Source organism: Malus domestica, chromosome 09 (assembly GCF_042453785.1).
Source record: "Malus domestica chromosome 09, GDT2T_hap1".
Taxonomy (NCBI): Eukaryota; Viridiplantae; Streptophyta; class Magnoliopsida; order Rosales; family Rosaceae; genus Malus; species Malus domestica.
In genome coordinates this window covers 11,565,057-11,581,146 of record NC_091669.1, presented here as the reverse complement: position 1 = coordinate 11,581,146, position 16,090 = coordinate 11,565,057, and the positions used below count along the sequence as shown (strand labels likewise).

Below are 16,090 nucleotides of genomic sequence, written 5' to 3'. Positions count from 1 at the left end.
TTTTTATAAAAAAAGAAAAGAAAAGAAAAGTTTAGAAAATTTGTCTCCTATAAACCCTAACTCATCCTTTTCATCCCCTTTCATTCAGAGAAAGCAAAATCATTCAGAGAAAGCAAAAAGAATGAATTTAGAAGATGACATTTCTATGGAACAAGTAGATGACTATGTTTCCGTCGAACATGTAAAAGATAATTTTATGTGGACCATCTTGATTTGTCGACATGAATAATTGAAGCATAGCTTTGTGACTTTTTATTTGAATTTGCATTAGGTTAGGATACAATTTGTTTCATGTTTTCCTATGAGAATTCCTAGAATTCGTTGGAATTGTTTTAATTAGGTTAGGGAAAATTTGGAAGGGACACTCAAATTGGTATGCATCTCGAAAAGGACACTCAAATTGGAATTTGGAAAGGAAACATGGTTTTTTTTTCTTTTTTTTTTCCTATTTTTAGAAGGTTTGTTTATTTTCTTTTTTTTTTAAAGAAATTTATCTCTAATTATATATAGGGCTATTTTAGGAATAATAGTGGGTGGGAAAATAACATTTTAATTTTTTAACTTTTTATAGTGGGTGTAAATATAACGTGGGTGGTGAAATAAGACAACGGGGTGGGTTTAACAGTTCTCTTAATAAAAATATATATTCATGTGAAGAACTAACTCAGATCATACAAATTAATTACTGTGACATTCAAGATTTTCTCTGAATCGAGAGGCAACTACCTCATTATTGACCAAAGTACTATACTTGAACATTAGTTGGACAACTCAGTTAACCGAGTAAATTTCTTGCTCCACAAGAGATTTTGCCCATGTCACCGAGAACATTATCTTAATGCGAGTGTCGCACTCCGAGATGAGCGCGATTAGATGATGAGTCACACTAACGTGTATAAATATACATGAGTCACCCTCAACGATACCCCCAAATATACATAAGCTTCCCCAAGTTTGCGGAAAGTGGAAAAAGGATTAAACTTAGGCGAACAACCACTCAAACTCGAGCCAAAACGTTCACTTGTTGCATGGATTGACTTGTAGTTGGAGTTGATTTTTTCTTTTATTTCTTTGGTAAGACAAACGAAACATACCGATAACACCAACACTTTGAACCTTTAATTTCCTACAATATATGCGGACTCCCCAGTCACCACCATGGACGAACCTTTACTTTCCAGGATTCAGACAGCACTTGGTGTCGGAGGTGACGATCAACAAGTAGCGTCTTCGAGCAGATCAACGGCCAGAACACCCAGAACACCGCGAAGAAGAAGCTACCCCTCAGGTTACCTTGATGTACTCAACTCCGATGTTATTGTCCCCATCATCACAACACCAAACTCTTCCTCCTACGCCAATCTCCTCGCGAACCTGAACAAGAACAAGCGGAGACAGCTCAAGCACCGCTCCCACTCAGCTCCCTCGGTGTTCACTGACATCAAGGAGCTGATTCAAGACTCCGTCGATGATCCAAGACCTGCCCCTAAATCAACCCCTCTCATCGTTCGCCAAGCTTTCATCGGTGTCATTATCTATGTCATCATCGGCATTGTCATAATCTTGACAACCGGGGGTTTCAAGGGAGAAGCCACTTACAAGCCGGTTGATGCCTTGTACTTCATTGTGGTCACGCTCTGTACGATTGGCTATGGTGACATTGTTCCTGACACGACCGGTACCAAGCTCTTCACCTGTTTCTTCATCTTGGTCGGTTTTGGATTCATCGATATTCTGCTCAACGGTTTGGTGGTGTACATCTGCGACAGGCAAGAATCGGTGTTGTTGAGCACCGTCGATGAGACGAAGTTCAACAACATGATTCAGACGTACATGATCGACAAAGAGAAAGGACGAATGAGGATAAGGATCAAGGTAGCGTTGGCACTGGGAGTGGTGATTGGTTGTATAGCTATAGGGACAATTACAGTACATTTTCTCGAGAAGATGAGTTGGGTTGATAGTTTCTACCTCTCTGTTACTTCAGTCACAACTGTAGGTTACGGCGATTTCGCTTTCCAGACAGTTGCGGGTAGGTGTTTTGCAATAATCTGGTTACTGTTTAGCACATTAGCTGTTGCTAGGGCTTTTCTGTACCTGACCGAGCTTAGAATCGACAAGCGGAATCGTCGAATCGCGAAATGGGTTCTTCAGAAGGAGATCACCCTCAGGGATTTGTTGGCAGCAGACCTGGATAATGATGGATGCATCAGGTACCCCCTAATTTTTCTCTAATTTGGAATTAAGCCAATTTTGATGAGTTTGCTTCTAGTAAAGTTTCCCCTAAATAGAGAAAGTGGAAAGCAACCTTGTTTGCCATCCCGCGGGTTTTTGTCAAGTTCCTAAAAACTCAAAACTTTTCCCAATATGCATTTATGTTAGCAGACGTGGGTTGCACCAGTTGGCTACGGCAATGTGCCTGCCCCCTTCCCGTAGTTTAGACCATTGTCCTGTGGAAAAAAATATGTATATACATGTCAAGTTTAAACTTTCTATCTTCAATGCTGCAGCAAAGCGGAGTTCGTCATATACAAGCTTAAGGAGATGGGGAGAGTGGCAGAGAATGATATTATGCAGATATGCAAGCAATTTGATTCTTTGGAACATAGCAACAATGACAAAATTACTCTTGTTGATCTAATGGGAAGCGACATGTGAGTGATTCCAATAAGGTTTCCCTCAATCGAAAGTCCGAGGCATCACACAGATCTTGCTACAGAAATTAACAGAAGCAAACTGTGAGAATTCTGAATTTTTACGGTACACGTATATAGAACTAGGCATATGAATTTGATGTTTCACTACAGAGCAGAAAACTCAATACAATTCTTTTGTAAATACTTTTGGTTTCAAATAAAAATGGAAACTTTGACGATCTCATTTCATCATTTCTTTGGTTTCTGGAGTCATTTGACAAGTTATATCAGTCCCTATAGTTTTAGTGAAAGGTCATTTGCGTTCTCTGACATATAAAGCTTCTGAGTTCGTCAGAGAGCATGCGCTGATCTACACACATTCAGGTACGGACCATATACAGCCTGCTCATCTACAGGGTATGGAACGTGGTGGGAACGCAACTGTGTTTCGGGTTTTTCTTTTCCAATGCAAACCAAACACTTTAAAACCGAAGCAGGGGCATCAAAGGCAGCTAAAATTCATTCAATCCTCAAATCTTACGGGATGCTGGCTGAAGCAATGAAGTATTGGTTTATTGCTCTTTACAATCCCATGGCAAAATGCACTGCGTATGCAAACATAAGTTCATAGCAGAAGGTGGAGCCAACAGATTTATGTAACACTTGGCCTACCCGGCAGTATGGACAAAGAGATTACCATGAGCCAAAATCAGTCAAATGTTGATTACACAATGTAAAATACTGTTTTACAATCTATTGATAACAACACGATAATCATATTATAAAGAACATAATGGACAAAACTAGTTACCATGAATAAGTGGTGTATCTTTTCACACCAAAGCGAAGATACATTCCTAGATTGAACAGGTGCAAGGGTCTATTGATACTGGAGCTGCAGCCGAATCTTTAAATCTCTCCTGTCTCTTTGCATCGTATGGGGATGTTTGCTGCTAACCGTTCAGAGAAACAAATGATGGACAACATGTTATCACCAAGGAGCAAAACCAGTAACATAAAACTGAACCCCAAAACTATTCCATTAATAATCAAGTTCAGGGTTGAGAACTTCCAAACGCCTAAATCACCAAGAAAACTTGACAAAACATGCTATAGCTCGAACTTCCAAAACTTGGTGATATAGGCCCTTGGAAGTTCCAAAACTTGCATCAAATTCAGACAGTCCTTGCTAGTTTTCATGCTATAAACAATTACTGCAGTTCTGAAAAGATGGCTCGAGAAAACCAGGAACATCTATGAATTAGTTATTCACACGTAATTTATACGAACTCCACCTTCTAGTTTAAAGTTGGAAAATTTAATAATAATATTATTATATTAAATTTATTAATTGAAGGGAAATTAGAAGTGGAGCCTTTTGGTAGAAAGATGCGTCTACTTTAAATGAAGAGTTGCAACTTTTGACTCTTCATGAATAGTCACATACTTTCCAAAGAGGTATCTCACATTCTATAAATAGGGAAGCCCCTATAATCACAAAATAACTTTTCATTGTTTACATAATCATACATAGAGTGCACTAAATATTAGAAAGTTTCATTGAGTCCACATGAAAGAGTTTTCAACACAATCATGGTTCATGGAGCCTCGTGATTTGGAGTGCTACTATTACAAGGACGTGGTCGTTGTATCTTGGGAGACATGCGCCGATCAACCATGAGCACCGTAGTGGGGCGTAAACTTGTCTTAAGGACAAAGTGTCCAACACTTGCCTCGACTGTATTTTCTAGGTTTTTCTAATCCATTATATCATATTCATTTAACATTGGTTACTCATGTGCTTGTGATATATAATTGTTTGAATTATTTCTTGATTTTCTATGTGATCTATTATAGCAATTAGACCCAAGTTTTCCAACACTTTACTGCCAAAAACAGATTCGGAAGTGTTAAATTCTAATGCATAAAATGCAAACCTTACCACATTTAGAGATTGACTACAACAACCGGAGCTTTATCTGATCTCCACATTTGCCATCTTGATACTTGAAATTCTGATTCATGAACGATAAATGAAGTTATCAATAAGCATACAGATTCAGAAAGAGATATGATTGTTAAGTCTTGTAAGGGGGACAATCGAAAAACTACACCAACCTTTGAGTTCACTAATGTGCATACCTCTGTCCAACGCCAGAGACACTATCGAGAAGTTCCATCGTTTTTTGCACCTTAAAATAGTGATAAGTTCAGCTTCAATTTTGTTAAGTTGGTAATCCAGATGTTCTAAGAAACTCTCGAAAGAGGTTATTCCCTTCAAGCTACTAATTGTCTCATCTTCATTCCAAGCTCCCTTATTTAAACGTTCTCGAAAGTCCTCCCCTTCTGGCTCAACAGGTAAGCTTTTCTTGGTTGTCTTTAGGAAGCGGCGTTTCTTTATTCAGATCATTTGGGACAAATTCTTTGCTCTCCTTCAAATCTTCAGCAACTTCCGTTGTTGGTGATACAATTCGAACAGGACTAAAAGCATCTTCTCTGACAAGTCCAAGATCCAAAGAAACATTCCCGATTAGCTGCCTTTCTTTCAGAGAAATCGCCTGAAACCAAATTAGTCTTCTTCTGATCATATTATCACTGAAAGGTAAAGATCTTGAATAAGTTACAGTAAGTGAACAAAGATTGGAATAAGAACATTAAGAAAAAGTATATCTTACTAGTGGTTGCTATTTTACCAGTTGTAACATTATGAGGAAGGAGATTATGAATTTGGGACCTCCATTTCAAAGATGAGTGGCTACCAACTGAGCCTTACCCTGACCTCCTTTCTAAAGGCTCGACTGAGCTAAGATAGCGTATAATATCTTCTTTTATGCAGTCATGATTAAGTTTTGACTACAATTTGCAGACAATCCATAACCACATCTGGAAAAGTTGAAAACATGGCAGCTTGAAACATCATAAACCAATTACAGACCTATAAATGTCCTTTTTAATTCGGTAAACAACCACTAATTTTGGTGATAGTCGATTTTTGTCAATGGAAACATAATGGATTAGTGGAATTCCATCTTAAACTGCATTATTAAAAACAATGGTTTAATCCAGTATTCCTCCACTTACACTGGAAAATCTCTTCCATAATTATTAACAGTTTATTTTACCTCATTAAGCTTTGTGGAAAGCTCATGGAAAGCTCATCGAGCAACTCTATGCGGTGCTTTGACTTCTTCCATGACCTTTTTCTTCTGCAAGAGTAGCTCCCTTGCATCGTCTTCCTTCCCGGTTGGGACATTAATTGCTGCTTGCCGTTTCAGCTTCTCGGCTGCCTCTGACAGACGCAAAAGCCTCAATCTTGCATTGTTTGCTAAGCCAACAACCACGAAATGTTCTTAAAATTACGTCACATAGTTTGTTCTGAAGTCCAGAAATTCACCAAAACAGTAACAGCCAAGAAAACAGACAATTTAACTCAACCCATCAAACTATTGGATTGAAATTCATCAACCACTTCTTGGTGCAAAAAATCTAAAGATCACATTCAAAAATGTGTAATTTTGTAAAAGAAAGAAGCTTTCATACAAATTATTAATTAATTATCTACCAAAAAAGCTTATAACAACAAAAGAAACAAACAAGGCGGGAACTTGCAATAAATTGAGCATAAAAAAATGTAGTCTTTCAATGAAAAAGGAAAATGGGTAATCCCCAATCCATATAAAATATTATGAAAGAGAGGAAAGCAGGTGTACTGTTGATATATATATATATATATGTGTGTATATATATATATATACACATATGTATATACCTTTGGCTCTGGCGGTCTCAGCCTCAGAGTGGAGCTGGCCGAGATGGGCACGTAGCTCCTCTGTGTTGACGTTGGAAGCCAAGCACATGGGAGTCCTCCATGAAGCTCTCCGACGAACAACCATGGCTGTTCCACCACCACTCCTCTGTATCATCTCTCTCTCTCTCTTCTTTCCGGATGAATGGGGGTTCCCCCCATCGATGAGGCCCATAGCTTAAAGCCTTATGGTCTAGAAGGGTGAAGCCTATTTTCGAATGACCCAAAGAATACCTCTCTTTGAAATGGGCTTTTAGATTGAATATTACTTTAAGGCCTCGTTTGATTTGGATTGAGTTTTAATAATTCACTAGATTCAGAAAGAATGGTACACCTAGCTTCCTCACCCTCATCAAATCGACAAAGTGTTGAATGGGCAAATGGATCCCAACTTTTATAACTTATACAAGTTGATGCGAGAATGTGAGTACAAAATTGTGAGTACAAAATCTCACACTGATTAGATCAAATTATGTAAGGGTTTATAAGAGGTTGAACTATTCTTCATATTGCCAATTGGTTTTATAGTGAAACCCAACTTTTTTAATGTCATCAAAGCAGGTTGGACATGTGTGAAGCCTAACGGCCAAACGTGCTCCACATCATCCCATTTGTGTTGTCCACGTGTTTGGCTTGAAAATTCGTCACACGTAAGGGGGTATGTGAGAATGTTAGGACAAAGTAGGGCTATGTTGGGCCACTCATATTACAAATTAGTTTTTATGATGAAACCTCACTTTCTTCAGTTGAAAATAATAAGGTTTTCTTAGTTGTTTTTCGGGTTTACCCCACTAGAAAAAATTTCTAGCTCAGTCCCTATATACATATCATTGCTTTCTTTTCGGCAAAATTTCTAATTTTGTTTTTCTTCTCTCTATTGCGCCTGATCAAATCAACTAATTGTTGAATGGAGAAATGGATCCTAACTTTTATAATTTGTAAAAGTTAAAGATAAAAAATACAGTAGCATGAGGAAACTTATTCCTCATAATTTAGATAAATATACAGCTCACATCTGATTAAATCCTAAACAGTGGTTTAGACACAAAACGTGGCTAATCTAAACTTCATTCCATTGTGTCCCAATTTCCTTTCTTTTGCTTATCACTTGTGTCAAATTATAACAGTGGTTTGTTTCCTATCTTACTTGCATGATATAATAGTTAAGGGGATTGATCCCCATACATTTGTTTTCTTGTTGGATTGTTCCTCTTCTAGTTTTTCAGTTGGCGTCGTTCATAAAAAACATGTTTTATCTGCCTTTTCTTATGAAGCATGCATGAATTAACCCAAGTAAATTGAAGCCTTTATCGACTGTAAACTTTTATTTCCATATGTTGTCACATCCATTTTCCTTTCAAACCGAGTATTCTTTCGCTTCGATTTGCCATCAAAATTTGGGTCCACTCAAGAAGATCGTCCAAGACTACTCGAGTGTTGATACCCCACGATTTGACCTAAAATACCCTAATAATTTGAACATCATCTCATCTGTTTTGCTCCACAACCAACCAGTTATGAATGATGAATGACTGTTATGAGTCAGTCATGACAGCCTCCTATCAACGACCCCAACCCACGCTCAACACTTCAACCTCAAAAAATTGACATTGACAACCTCCTAATTCATCTCATGGTAAAAGAGAGAGAATTCAAGTAAAATGTTACGTCTCATTCAATAGTACAAATTGTAAAAGATTTAACAGTTGTAAAGACCGATTAGATCTTTATATGTAATATCTAACCGTTTATTTTTTGGACCACTTAATTCTACCTGTTAAGAAAGAAATACCTGAAAGAAAAATTATGAATTTGTAGTTTTTTTTAGGCGAATATATATTAAAGAAAACTCAGTCGCATGCTGTAAGGTTTCCACTTTCTAGCACACAAGGGCTAAGAACCTAAGATTGCAGTCTATACCAGGTTTCAGATGCCCACATTTTTCCATATAAATCATTGTATCCCCCCTTTTCTCTTTGTTTCTTTAACTGAATAATATGCTAAATCGTGGATATGCTTGCACAAAATTTTAAGGGCATGAAATTATCCTCCTTTTAACGATTTATAATTTTATTTTGAAAATTATTGCGAAGAGGAGGCCTGTAATTACAAAACAAAGTTGCATGGCCTGCAATCTGCATAATGAGATTACTTCTGCAGTGAACATAGGGCGATTTAAGTGCACTTTCCATATTAGGAGATGTTCTCACGTTAGATTGTCTAACATCATAATTACATGTCTACATTCTATGAGCTAATTAGCATAATTAATATTCATACTTGATAGGTCGTTTATATTTAGTTAATTAGCATTTGCTCGACAGCATAATTCTGGTAACTAAGAAAAAGTATTGTGTCAAACACAAAGGATTTATATGGCTTTGAAGGAGGAGAGGCGAGCTAGACACTTCCAAAATGCAAATGAGTTAATTTATGGCAGACTAGAAGTTCCATTAATGTGCTTTAATTAGATGATGATCATAACGTGAATCAAATTGTCAATCGAGGAGCTATAACTTCATTAATTTGTTTACATAAGATGTATAGAGGTATGGTTGCTGCTGATATGTATAAGTACAAATGTAGCCTGTGAATTATGCCCGATTTTTGGGGTTAAAAGTTTGACTTTGTAGCGACAGCCTACAGCTTAATTAATTTCATTAGATGACATTTGATCATCTGTTATATTATAACAAGACATGACAAGCAAGATATCAATTCAAGAAAGAAGAAATCTTCTAGAGAGGTCGTGTATTAAAATGATTCAAGCATCCAAACTTCGTTCCTTGTACATGTAGAATTCATGATATGTATGTCTTCAATTGAGTATATATCGAAGAATAGAAGAGATTGTTTTTAATGGTATGAATATGGGATGGTACATTATATTTTTTTCAAGTGTCTCTTTACTTGTATAATGACATATAGTGAATGTGTTCATGTTTTGAATACACTGAAAAATCTCTCAAATAATAAAGCACAATAATGAAACATATATATATATATATATATATTCATATATAACTTAAAGGCTTTCATATGTAACTCTATTAATAGTCGTTCAAACTAGGCCAAACTTGCGAATATTAACAAAATGATAACAATTAACCTCCTACACCAGTCAAAAGGAGACATCGCATGCATATATATATATATATCTAGTTAGGTAGTCTTGACATCTTGTTCGAAAACTACGGTTTGAGGAGTTCTATACAAGCAAGTAAACCCAAGAGTGAGCATTCAAATGATCCCGTACATATAAGAGACATCTATCATATAGCACCAATAATTTTTTCAAGAGGATGCATGCTTTACTCATCACTTTGTTATATCATAAACCTTAATTTTTTTGGGTATGCCCTTATATTAATATTTTGAATTGGTTTTCCACCTCTGATGCCAAGTTCGCTTTGTAGTTTGAACATGATTTATTTTTTTCTTTTTAATTAAAATGTTTTCTGATATTAACATAACTCATCACTTTGGTCTACGACAATAAAAGTCGATAGAAGTGGTTTTGAGTTTATTCACTGTAAACCATTTTGGTCATTTCATAAAAAATCTATCAATATCCTCTTTAAATTGTCACGTGAACGACCATGTGACCACGTTTTAAGGGAATATTTGTCAAATCAACCCCTCCATTGAATGAGGATTTGACATTATTTTTAGGTAATGACCAAAATGACTTACGGTGAATAAACTTAGGAACCATTTCTATCGATTTTCATTGTACCAAAGTATAGAGTTATACCAATCTCATGAACTATTTTGAATAAAGAGCCCTTTTTTACTGTTTTTTTGCGGGTCAGAAATGGAGATAATGCCTAAAAAGAAATACCTAATAAATTGTCTTTCGAAGGGGTCTTAATATTATAAAAGGAAAACTAACGAAAAGGGCTTGAAAACTTTGAGTTTTAATGATAAGGACAAAATAAAGGGTAAAGTGAATAGTACCAGGATTGACTTTTTAGTGTAAAAATGTGGTTTTTCGTTAAAGTGAACAGTACCGGGTGCTTTTCGTTAAAATTCCCTATTATAAGTAGGATGGTCACAAAGATAGTAAGCCCCAACTCAAGGCCAACGATATGATTTTTTCAAAGAGTTTTTTTTTTTTTTTTTTTTTTTTTAATCTTCAATAAAATGCTACCATTTGGCTTAGAAAAAAACCTTTACTAGCAGGAGGGGAATGAGGTACGCGAAGCACGCCCTCCCCTCCTCCCCCTTGTATCCCTTCTTTTTTGTTCAATTTCTTTCTTCGTGGTATAATATTCTCTTTTGTTACTCAGACTTAGTTTTGAGTTCCCCATCATCGCTTTTTCACTTTTTCCTCATGCCATTTGCACTCCCAAGTACTATTTTTTCCAAGATTTCTTTTTTTCTTTTTTTTTTTTGTCAAATAAGATTTCTTATTTTCTACTTGTTGATTCATCATCAGTTTGAAGAGCTTCGTTAGCATATGCTTATACGGCTTTCTAAGTTAAATCAAGATTGTGTTCGCTTTTATGCGCAATTGGATCTTTAGAGACCAAGTTCGAGTCCACAGATCTACAATTGTTAAATAGGTTCTTCATGGTTAGATGAGATAATTTCTATGACAGCACTGGTTTGATTTTGTGGTGCCTGTCAAGGTTTAGGATTATGGCTTAATTTAGGATTTTGGTTATTGTGAGTTCACTAGTAGAAAAACATGTTTGCGCGACGGAATCTTGCGCGACGTAGAAAATTTCGTCGCTCAAAGTATGTTTGCGCGACGGAAAACACAAAACGTCACGCCAACGACCTTTGCGCGACTAACTTTGCGCGACGAAGGTGGACGTCGCGCAAAACAGCTTTGCGCAACACAGAAGTTTATGCGTCGCGCAAAACAGCTTTGCGCGACGCCCACCTTAGTCGCGCAAAGTTTTTTTTTTTGGTTTTGGTTCTTGCATTGTCTTTGCGCGACGCCGTTGTACCTACGTCGCGCAAAGTCCTTTTTTTTTTTTTTTGGCCCTTTTCCTTATCCTTTTTCTTTTGTGGTATCGCTTGTGTCAATGTTTTAAATTGATGATCGAATTCGTTCATTGTATTCATATAGGGTTAAAGAGTGTAGCTGTAAAAAATCATCAAAATCGAAGTTAAAATAACCGTTAAATTGTGATTTTTCGTTTCTAACCGTTGAAAAGTTTTGTCCCGTTACTTGATCTCTGAATGTTTTTTTTTTGCTATTTTTGGCGTATGCAATCTCGAAGCATATACAAACAAGTTTGACGGTTGCATCATTCAAACTAGTTTTGTACAATGAGTTTCCCATCAAAATCAATGGTATATGTATTTAAAGTACATTTTCATTTATTTATTTTGTACTTATAAGCAAAAAGGCCCAAAAAAAAAAAAAGGAGTTTGCGCGACGTAGGTATTTCTGCGTCGCGCAAAACGTCTTTGCGCGACGCAGTTGTACCTACGTCGCGCAAACTCCTTTTTTTTTTTTTTTGTGTGTCCCTTTTGCTTATCCTTTTTCTTTTGTGGTATCCACTGTGTCAATGTTTTAAATTGATGATCGAATTAGTTCATTGTATTCATATAGGGTTAAAGAATGTAGTTGTAAAAAATCATCAAAATCGGAGTTAAAATAACCGTTAAATCGTGATTTTTCGTTTATAACCGTCGAAAAGTTTTATCCCGTTATTTGATCTCTAAATGTTTTTTTTTTGCTATTTTTGGCATATGCGATCTCGAAGCATATACAAACAAGTTTGACAGTTGGATCGTTTAAACTAGTTTCGTACAATACGTTTCCCATCAAAATCAATGGTATATGTATTTAAAGAACATTTTCATTTATTTATTTTGTACTTATAAGCAAAAGGGCCAAAAAAAAAAATTGACTTTGCGCGACGTAGTTCATTGTATTCATATAGGGTTAAAGAGTGTACCTGTAAAAAATCATCAAAATCGGAGTTAAAATAACCGTTAAATCGTGATTTTTCGTATATAACCGTCGAAACGTTTTGTCTCGTTACTTGATCTCTGAATGTTTGTTTTTTGCAATTTTTGGCGTATGCGATCTCGAAGCATATACAAACAAGTTTGACGGTTGGATCGTTCAAACTAGTTTCGTACAATGCGTTTCTCATCAAAACGATAAATTCACTAACACTTAGAATTTATTACTACTTTCATCAACTATAACATAAGATTTTGTGGTACCCACTTGTGTAAATATTTTAAATTGACGATCGAATCAGTTTGTGGTATTCATTTAGGGTCAATGAGTGTAGCTGTAAAAAATCATCAAAATCGGAGTTTAAATAACCGTCAAAATCGTGGTTTTTCGTTTATAACCGTCGAAAAGTTTTGTCTCGTTACTTGATCTCTAAATGTTTGTTTTTTGCGATTTTTGGCGTATGCGATCTCGAAGCATATACAAACAAGTTTGATGGTTGGATCGTTCAAACTAGTTTCGTACAATGTGTTTCCCAACAAAACGATAGATTCACTAACACTTGGAATTTATTAATACTTTCATCAACTATAACATAAGATTTTGTGGTATTCACTTGTGTAAATGTTTTAAATTGATGATCGAATTAGTTCATTGTATTCATATAGGGTTAAAGAATGTAGCTGTAAAAAATCATCAAAATCGAAGTTAAAATAACCGTTAAATCGTGATTTTTCGTTTATAACCGTCGAAAAGTTTTATCCCGTTACTTGATCTCTGAATGTTTTTTTTTTGCTATTTTTGGCGTATGCGATCTCGAAGCATATACAAACAAGTTTGACAGTTGGATCGTTTAAACTAGTTTCGTACAATACGTTTCCCATCAAAATCAATGGTATATGTATTTAAAGTACATTTTCATTTATTTATTTTGTACTTATAACACTTAAGAAATTGAATGATATATATGTAAAAAAAATTATTGTGGGTTTTTGTTAGAAAAATATATTATTGTGGGGTTTATGTAAAAAAAAATTAAATTTGAAAGGAGTAAAGTCACATTTTCAGTAATTTTTATAATATTATTTAAAAAAAAATTTACCTTGCGCGACGTCTCAATGTGGTCGTCGCGCAAAACCGTTTTGCGCAACGTCAAATTGTAGGCCTACGTCGCGCTAGTTGTGAAAATTTTGGCGGTGCAATAGTGAAAAATAGGCGCTTTTTTTTTTTTTTCAATTTTCCATGTTTGTCAACCTTGAACCCGTAGACCTGCATCTCCTCTCTCTTCACTCTCGCTCTTTCTCTCCCGTATACCTGCATCTCCTTTTTCTTTCCCGTAGATCTCTCTCTTCCCATAGTCCTGCATCTCCTCTTTCTGTCCCATAGACCTCTCTCTTCCCTCTCGCTCATCTCTCCCTCTCGTTCTAAATGACGGGCAGCCGACGCGAATCTCGAATCTCCGTCCCACTCCCTCTCTGTTTCTCTTCTTCAATCAGTCTGACGTAGTTTTGCAATTTAGGGTTCAGTGCATTTCAATCTTTTTTACTGGAATATACATACATATACATGTCTAAATTTGTTCAATTTTTCTATACACGGCTGGGTTAATTTGATTCTTGACCTATGATTGGATATTATATTACAATTGTGGGTTCTGTTTTTAGGGCTGGATGAAAAGAAACACCCATCAGAGCTTTCAACAACTTGAAGGTCAGTGATTTCTTCCTTCTCTCTAATTCTGTTTCTACTATTTCAATTTGTAGGATTTAATTTAGGGTTTTAAGTTGGAAAATTTAATTAAACATTTTCAGTTGGAGAGCTTAGTGTATACAACAATTAGGTTTGTTAATTTGGATTGCAGGTCTACTAAATGTTTTATAACATGTAAACAGGGAGTACATACTTTGTATGCCATGGATAGGGAATGGATACGTAATTAGATCAATTGATGGGTGCCGCTGTTTTGGATATCTACATCCAGCAATATCTGGTATTTTGTGTTTTGTTGTTTTAGCTCTTTGTTTTGTTGTAATGGATTGGAATTTCTACTAGAATCATTATTATTATTATATATTTAGGGGTTGGGTAAATTGATTTTAGAGATTTTATATGTGGTTTGGGTTCTGATTTGGGGTTTTAGTGACTAATCAGACTTCTCCAAGTTGGGGTTTTGCCGAAATTCAATGTAAGTCTCGAGTCTCTATCATGTATATAGGTTGTTTTAGTGACTGAAGAGATTAGGGTGGTGTTCAATTTTGAATGCGAGTCTTAAATCTGCATGAAACAAGTTAATTTCAATGTCAATATTATATTCCTAAAGCATACTCGTATAGTTTAGGACTTTGTTCAAATTCTAGAGCAGGTATTTAAGTCCAGGTGTGAAAGCTAGTTCATTTTCAATTTCAAAACCACCAAACAACAGGAAAAGAAGAGGGGCACAGGGGATAGTTTCATAAGATGCGCTAATTTGGAATCATGTGTTTGTATGTGCTGACAGGATTTTGATATACTTGTGGCCAACCCTAGAAAACAAAAATTATACATCCAAGTCAACGATTCTCTTGGATTCGCAGACTTAACTATTGGTACAGGAGAGGTAAAAGATCTAATCCTTTCAAATACTGAACTTGTTTTCATGATTGCAATGGTCGTAGCATACATGATTGGGATGCATGCATGTAATGTTTGTGTTTTCAGAACCAATACGTCATGAACAACATCTCGATTTGAGTCTTTTTGAATTATGAGTTGTAGAAAGAACGCACAGCGAATATTTGAAAAAAAAAGAAAGATAAAGGAAGATCAAAAGGATAGAAACTATTAACATCACACCCGTGGGGTTCCTAGGAATCACTCCTAGGGTAAGGTTGCATCACACAAACCTAGAGAGAAGCAAAGCTCCAGCAATTCTATTAATCTTTAACCATGTACCCAGAGAGTTACAAGGATGTAAATTATAAAGACTTAAACCTAAAATCCTTAAAGAAGAATTAAATAATTCTTGTAGAACAAGGAAACTAAAAGACTAATGCGCCCGCTGGAGCCGGCAGCCTGTGTTTTAAAACCCTAGATAGTAAAAGTTAAGCACCCTTTGCCCACTTGACAGACTTAGGGCTGCCTTCACTTTTGCTCTTCATTTGCTTCTGGTATTTGTGTTTTATCGATATGAACCATCTTCTGGTATTTGTGTTTTATTGAAGGCGGAAGTGACACAGCTGAGGGCCGAGGATGAGCAGATGAAGGCGCAGCTGAGGGCCAAAGGCGAGGAGATGAAGACCTGTGTCGGGAGGGTGCAAGAACTTGTACAAGCCATACAGATGTCGGACCTCCAAATCTCGCTACCAGCATCTCATCTTACTCCACCTTCGACCTTAAAGCCACCTTGCCATGCCGATACCCAGTAGCCTGATGTATTAAACTTAGTTCACTTGTAGTTTTTTCTTTTTGTTTGGACATCTTGTATATACATTTTCATATATTTTATAATTAAATATTTTTGCTTGGTTAATTAATTATTCTTTAGAATTTAATTACAATATTTATCAAAAAAATTAAAAAAACAAAATTTCACTAAAACAAAAAAAATTATTTTTCACTAAATAAAAAAAAAGGGTTTGCGCGACGGATGTGCGTCGCGCAAAGTATTTTTGCATGACGTACGACGCGCGTCGCGCAAAGTGACCTTGCACGACGTAGGTATGCGTCGCGCAAAGTGACTTTGCACGA

General features: G+C 36.1%; 1 protein-coding gene, 1 long non-coding RNA gene and 1 pseudogene across 6 annotated transcripts; 2 read left to right on the top strand and 1 right to left on the bottom strand.

The window, feature by feature from the left end:
- Nucleotides 1-1,003: 1,003 nt before the first annotated feature.
- LOC103443299 (uncharacterized) lies at nucleotides 1,004-6,642 on the bottom strand (annotated as a pseudogene). The gene is made up of 6 exons (XR_011571162.1): nucleotides 6,406-6,642; nucleotides 5,759-5,961; nucleotides 4,755-5,194; nucleotides 4,579-4,651; nucleotides 3,448-3,586; nucleotides 1,004-2,450 (listed from the first exon to the last, which is right to left on the bottom strand). The product of XR_011571162.1 is annotated as an uncharacterized protein (transcript).
- LOC103443184 (two-pore potassium channel 3-like) lies at nucleotides 1,159-3,456 on the top strand. Of its 3 annotated transcripts, none has more exons than XR_011571161.1 (3): nucleotides 1,159-2,213; nucleotides 2,511-2,738; nucleotides 3,021-3,456. XR_011571161.1 is itself a non-coding variant. In XM_008381984.4 (2 exons), exons 1-2 carry the CDS (start codon nucleotides 1,159-1,161, stop codon nucleotides 2,656-2,658), a joined length of 1,203 nt encoding a protein of 400 aa, XP_008380206.1. In that variant the 3' UTR covers nucleotides 2,659-2,880. The 3 variants fall into 3 exon arrangements, 1 of the variants encoding a protein (XP_008380206.1); XR_011571160.1 differs by having other exon boundaries at nucleotides 2,994-3,237; XM_008381984.4 differs by lacking the exon at nucleotides 3,021-3,456 and having other exon boundaries at nucleotides 2,511-2,880.
- A 6,996-nt stretch (nucleotides 6,643-13,638) lies between the features above and the next one.
- On the top strand, nucleotides 13,639-15,812 carry LOC139188162 (uncharacterized). Of its 2 annotated transcripts, none has more exons than XR_011571384.1 (3): nucleotides 13,639-14,074; nucleotides 14,257-14,960; nucleotides 15,565-15,812. It is a non-coding gene; the product is annotated as an uncharacterized lncRNA (long non-coding RNA). The 2 variants fall into 2 exon arrangements; XR_011571383.1 differs by lacking the exon at nucleotides 13,639-14,074 and having other exon boundaries at nucleotides 14,490-14,549; nucleotides 14,862-14,960.
- The last annotated feature ends 278 nt before the right edge of the window (nucleotides 15,813-16,090 follow it).

What these genes read in the sequence shown, in the direction of transcription:
- LOC103443184 (XM_008381984.4), top strand. Translation starts at nt 1,159, where the DNA reads ATGGACGAACCTTTACTTTCCAGGATTCAGACAGCACTTGGTGTCGGA. An exon ending in GATAATGATGGATGCATCAG is followed by an intron (nt 2,214 to 2,510) that starts GTACCCCCTAAT and finishes TCAATGCTGCAG; the next exon opens with CAAAGCGGAGTTCGTCATAT.